The 6,534-nt window shown below is 36.5% G+C and overlaps 1 protein-coding gene across 1 annotated transcript; it reads left to right on the top strand.

Moving 5' to 3' along the window:
* Positions 1–903: 903 nt before the first annotated feature.
* On the top strand, positions 904–1,899 carry HELRODRAFT_173920 (hypothetical protein; the record flags this gene model as incomplete). The annotated part of the gene is made up of 2 exons (XM_009020495.1): positions 904–976; positions 1,232–1,899. The coding sequence occupies 2 exons, from the start codon at positions 904–906 to the stop codon at positions 1,897–1,899; spliced, it is 741 nt and encodes a 246-aa protein (XP_009018743.1).
* Positions 1,900–6,534: the final 4,635 nt, after the last annotated feature.

The raw sequence follows: 6,534 nt of genomic DNA, 5'->3' as shown, positions 1-6,534 counted from the left end.
CTACCAACTTTCAGCCACCTTCACTTCAAATGCCTTCCTCACCTCTGCATCCTGTAACTTCCATGTCTTTCTCTTTGCCACACCTTCATATCCGTCTGCATCCGCCCCCACATGACCATTCAAATCACCCAACAACACCACAAACTCATCCAACCCGCTTGCCCAATCTCGTCAGAAACACCATCATAAAACCATCATCATTTTGATTGTGCATAAAAATTGATGATAATGATTTATGGCAAATTGATGATAATGATTTATGGCAAAATTCAAGCTTTTTTCAAAGCCGAGAAAATACAAATTTATAGAAAATAGTAAGCAATGTTTTATCTAATTGCGAAAATATTAAAATAATAAACAGTTCTAAGTTTGTCGGAGCTATACAATTTTTGTTGTAACTTGTTGAATGCAACCGCTTTAGTATAAACATTAGTTTTTGATAAATTTTAAAACAAATTCATTTCCTTTAATCAATTCCTACTTACGAATGGATTACTGTTGCTGTAGGCCACCTAGTGGATGCCAAACAAACTCTTGATCACTGACTTCTCGTGATTGCTGCTTCTTAGTAAAATTTTACACACTTTTTTTATTTTGTTATATGTATTCATCATCAACAACAACCGCCATACTATTAATGACCGCGAAAACCCCATTATCATCTTTTCTGCCACTAGTACTATCATCAACACTATATATATGTATTCATCATCAACAACAACCGCCATACTATTAATGACCGCGAAAACCCCATTATCATCATTTCTGCCACTAGTACTATCATCAACACTATTAATATTATTGTTACCACTATTATTATTATTATTATTATTATTAAATAGGATTTTATAATTATTTCATTATTAATATTTGGTATTATTATTATTATTATTATTATAAAACATGAGAGTCGAATTTTCGCGGTTCACTGTTTTTAGAGTAATATTCATGTTTTTAGAACGTTTTAAAGTACAAAGTTTGTTATTTTAGATAGGAAATGTTATTTGCTGCATAAACTGGATTAAATTTAATCTTAAATTCAAAATTTTGCTTAATTTTACAAGTGTTTAAAGTTTAATTCGTTTTTTAATAATGGCTGTCAAAACTAAATGCCCGCATTGTTTAAAAGACTTTATTTGTAACAATAAACACCTGTGGCGGTGCACAAAATTATCTATACAATCTAATATCAACGCTAATAACATAACAAATGATAATATTTCAAATTCAGTAAATATCCAAGAAAATAATCTGAACTCTTTAATTGATAATAATTTACCTGTCAATTCGGATAATTTGTATAATTTACCTGCCAATTCGGATAACAGGAATAATTTACTGAAAAATTCAAATAGTTTGTCTGAAAATTCGAATAATTCAGATAGTTTAATAAAGTGCTGCTGTGGAAAGTTTTGTAAAGGACGGACAGGATTAATAATGCATAAAAGATCATGCCAAACGTCCAAGCTTCTGTATTTTCATCCAGTGGTTGACAAAGAGTCTGCCTCGACGACTGCAACGCTCAACAACGCTCAAAAATCGCCATCGACATCGACAACAGAAGATGCTTTCACATCTACAACTTTAAACAGCGTTCGTCTACCAATGCCGCCATCGTCGTCGTCAGGTGTGGCCACTTCCTCAATTACAGAACTCAACAAAGTCCACCGGTCGCCACCGCCGTTGTCACCTAATGAGGCTACTTCTGAGTTTAAGCAAATCAACAGCATACAACAACCAACACAGTCGTCGTCGCCAGTGGAGGCCCACACTGCTCCATCCGCCAGACTCCTGCCAGGTATAAAACTTCCCCGTACAAGACGAGATTGGGAAGAGGCAAACGCATATTTCCATGCTGAGTTAAATTCAGTTCAACAATTTAATTTACAAATATTTTGAAAAATCTCATGGTACCATTAATAAAAGAATAACAATAGACCAAAACCGTTCAATTAACCAACTGAAAAAAGATTTGGCCAAACTAAAAAAAAATTGTAAAAAACAATAACAGCCAACAAATCAAAAAAGAAATTATCTCAACAAGTAAACTAATTAGAACAAAATTGAGATACAAAAAGGCTGACCGCAAGAACGATATTGCGCAACAACTAAAAAAAAATTTCTGGAAAACGTGCCAAAATAGTTTTTTTGCCAACGAAACAAGTGTCACCACTGTTCGATGTAGACACCGGATATACGTATTACAAGTCCTCAGCTAAAAACAGTGGCAACAACACTTTTCATAAACCAGATTGGATACATTCTTTACAAATTCCATCACAAAATTGCAACAGTGACCCACCAAGTTACAACGAAATGGTTTCGGCCATACATAAAATAAAGTTCAAATCCTCGCCATGCCCTCTAGACCAAATTTCAATAATAGTATTTAAAAGATGTCCAATACTAAGAACATTTTTACACAAATTGATAATAAAATGCTGGTCAACTTCATCCATTCCAACATGTTGGCGTAAAGGTTTAACAATATTAATCTACAAAAAAGGAGACGCCAAAGACCCTGCAAACTTCCGGCCTATTACACTGCAGCCAATACCCTACAAAGTATTTTCTGCTGTCATCAAAAATAGACTATATCAATTTTTAGAAAGTAATAAGTACCTCAACAAAAATATTCAAAAAGGATTCTATCCGTCGATTGATGGACTCACAGAGCATACACAAATGCTTACCCATCTATTAAATGACGCTAAAAGACACCAAAGGACAATCATCGTAACATTACTAGATTTGCGCAACGCCTTTGGTGAGGTAAGCCATGGATTGAGTTAATGCCCATCCATTATCACGTTCCACCTCCAATATCTAATTTGATAGGTTCAATCTACTCTGATTACTCAATAATGGTATCAATCAATGGTAGTCTAACCCCTGCAATTCGAATCAGAAAAGGTGTACTACAAGGGGATCCATGTTCTCCGATCCTCTTCAATATGTGTTTTAATCCGCTGATGAAAATTTTGGAAGAAAGCGAGTATCGTCAATGTGGCTACATTTGGGGTCCTTCGGCTGAACTTAAATCCAGATCCTGGCTACAATTTGCCGACGATTCGGCAATCATTGCACACAGCACGGGAGAAGCGCAAACATTGATCAATCTGAATCAAGCATGGTGCAAGTGGTCGGGAATGGAAATGAGAATCGACAAATGTATTACGTTCGGGATGAGGAAAAAAGATGGCAATTATGAACAATTTATGCCAAGACTGAGTATAGATAACATTACAATCCCGCAGGTGGCCGCTGGTAATGGTTTTGAATATTTAGGTAAATTCTATGATTTTGGATGCACTAACAATAAGCTAAAAGACAAGCTATGCACCAAACTGTCAAACATGTTGAAAATAATAACAGCGTTAAATGTAAAACCGCAAGAGAAACTTAAAATAGTGAAAACTTATATTCCATGTCAGCTAAAATTCGACCTCCGATCCAGCGACATATCGCTCACTTGAATTGGAAACAACCTTGACAACATGATAACTGAAGCAGTCAGAAACTGGCTCTCAGTTCCGATCAGTGGCTGCGTGGCTGAAATCTTGTCCTTGCCTACACGACTTGGTGGACATAACATAAAGTCTTTGAAAGACTCTGCCGAAGCGATGAGACTAAAGCTACGCAACTACCTCAAAACAAATGTAAATAAAGAGATCAGATGCCTTTGGCAAGAGTCCAACACTAACCACAGCAAAATAGATAATACGCTGAAAAACGCGGTCTCTCTAAAAGCGGCGGTGGTGGCTGCAGAAAATAGATGCATGGAGATGCAATACAAACATATTGAGGCTCTCCAAAGTCAGGATGTGATAATCAGATCCATTAAGAAACACATCACGGCCAAACAAATTTACCGGTGGTCCGAAGCCCTTGACGATCTCCCAGCAGCTTTATACAAATTCGTCAGAAAGTACTTAATACAACAGTTGCCGACCAATGCAAACTTATACAGATGGGGAAAAACAAACAATCAACAATGCCCTCTCTGCAATGTAAGTCAGACCAACAAGCATGTCCTGTCCAACTGTGGATCAGTTTCAGCACTGGCTCGATACACAAAAATGCATAACAAAATATTGAAGTTGATTGTTAACGCCCTGAGACTACAGAAGAGGCCCGACTGCGTCATCTATGCGGATGTAAACGTTGAAGAAGTACAACCAATATCAACCATGTTTGAATCGTTACGGCCAGACGTTGCCATCCTACATCGAGACACCATTGAGGTTCTCGAGCTCACGGTATGCCATGAAACGAATTTGGCCAACTCAAGAGAATATAAACTCAACAAATATAAGGACAGACTTATAACCAATCTCAATAATAATTTTAGTCAGTTCAAAATAATTATTAAAACAATTGAGATATCCCAATGGGTCTCTTTAACAAATTGAAGTTGCAATCAATTAACATGTCTTGGTCGGATTCATTCATAAAAACATTGATGGTGGCAATAACCTCATCATATGGCATCTACTGTGAACGTAACAACATGTAACAATCTTTGTGCCTCGTACACTTTTTGTACTTGCCCTACGCAATGAACGAAAAGTTTTATCACTAACAGCAACAACTTTCTCTATTTTAACCCTATTTTATTTAATCTCCATATACTACTTGCCCTACGCAATGAGCAAAAAGTTTTATCACTAACAGCAACAACTTTCTCTATTTTAACTCTATTTTATTTAATAATTTAAATAAAATAGAGTTAAAATAGAGAAATCTTGGTTTACTGGTTTACTCTTGGTTGAAATCTTGGTTAGCTTCCCGTACGTCTTGTTGATATTGTAATTTCTCGATTTAAAACTTAAAATTTCTTATTTATTCTAGTTATAGCATATTTAATTTCTACCGCAAAACTGTTAATTTGTCAAGTCACTTCTAAAAATATAAAAAATTGTTTAAATTAAATATTTTCAAACTGTTCTACTGTTTTGTTTTCCTGTCCTGTCTTATTAGTGCTTCGTCATCATGGCAAAAAATGTCTCAGCCGAAAGTTTTGAAGTTCTTGTGTCAAAAAGTTTGGACAAATCAAACGAAAATTTATTGAAATGTATAGATAAATTATTAGAAAAATCAAATGACAATCTGAAAAAAATTATTGATGTTTCCAATAAAAACCTAGAAAAATTGTTTGAAAAGTCAGACCAGAATCTAATTCTAGTATTAGAAAAATGTAATGACAACCTGCGCAAAATAGTAGCCCATTCCGAGAGCCTTATGAGCAAGCTGTTCGAAACAACAATAATCAGAATGGAAGCTCTAAGTAATAGCTTCGAAAACGCCGTTAAGAGCATGTCCGATGCCGTGACTGGTAGTATGAAAGAACTTCACTCCGCTATGTCAACACTGGCCACCAGTGTTACTGATTGTCAAAAGCAGGTAACTAAACTTACTGAATCTCCCATGCTTGAGACAGTGACTAGGGCCCTTTGGTCAGTGGAGCAGGAAAGGAAAGATGAAGAACGTCGGTCTAAAAATGTTATCATTTCCGGTCTCGAGTTGCAGCCAGGATGTAACGACAAAGATATGGTTTTATCGTTATGCGAGAACCACCTCACGGTCAAGCCAACAATTGCTAGAACTCGCCGTATCGGAAACCACAGGTTATGTGTCACGCTAGACAATTCATCGGCAGCTGAGGACCTGATTGCCTCATCAAGGATCCTCCGCTCTTCTTCAACAACAAAAGGTATCTTCATCAACCCTGACCTTTCCAAAAGGCAGGCCGAACAAGCCTTCTTGATCAGACAGGAGAGACGTCGCATCAGAACTACCAACAACAACTCTAAAAATGCCCAGCCCTTTCTTTCAGTCCTACAACAATAAACACATTCGTATGGCCTTAGCTAATGTTCGTAGCATTCAAAAGAAGCAAAATGATCTCAATTTATTTTTGTCAGTTTACAGACCAGAAATATTTTCTGTTATAGAAACATGGCTTACTCCAAATGATCCTGACAACTTATTTTTACCTAGCGGTTATTCTTTTGTTCGCAGAGATCGTGCAACACGTGGTGGCGGCGTGGCTTTCATCATCAATGACACTATTCAATACAAGATCGTTTCAATACCATCCCAGTTCTCCCACATAGAAATAGTTTCAATTGATGTTTCCATTTCAAAGAAAAATTATCGCTTCATCTCGTACTATCGAAGTGGTGGTTTTGATAAATCAGCAGAGGAATATGCGTTTGATAGTGCCAGGTGCATCAAAGAACTTAGCAAGGGAGATGTGATTTGCTTGTTAGGTGATTTCAATCTCCCACTAATTAATTGGAATAATTATTCTGCACCAAATAACGTCATCTACAATACTTTTATCGAACTTTTCAATGAATTAGGTCTCTACCAACTTGTCGATCAACCAACTCGTGGAAATAACATTTTAGATTTGATCCTATCCGATGATGCCAGCCTACTTGTCGAGTTAGAGATTTCCTGTCCATTTTCTTCCAGTGATCACAACTGCCTTACCTTTCAGGTTAACTGCATCACTCATAACTCAACTGA

The sequence above is a fragment of the Helobdella robusta genome, assembly GCF_000326865.2.
Source record: "Helobdella robusta unplaced genomic scaffold HELROscaffold_28, whole genome shotgun sequence".
Lineage (NCBI taxonomy): Eukaryota > Metazoa > Annelida > Clitellata > Rhynchobdellida > Glossiphoniidae > Helobdella > Helobdella robusta.
This window is presented reverse-complemented; position numbering and strand designations above follow the sequence as displayed.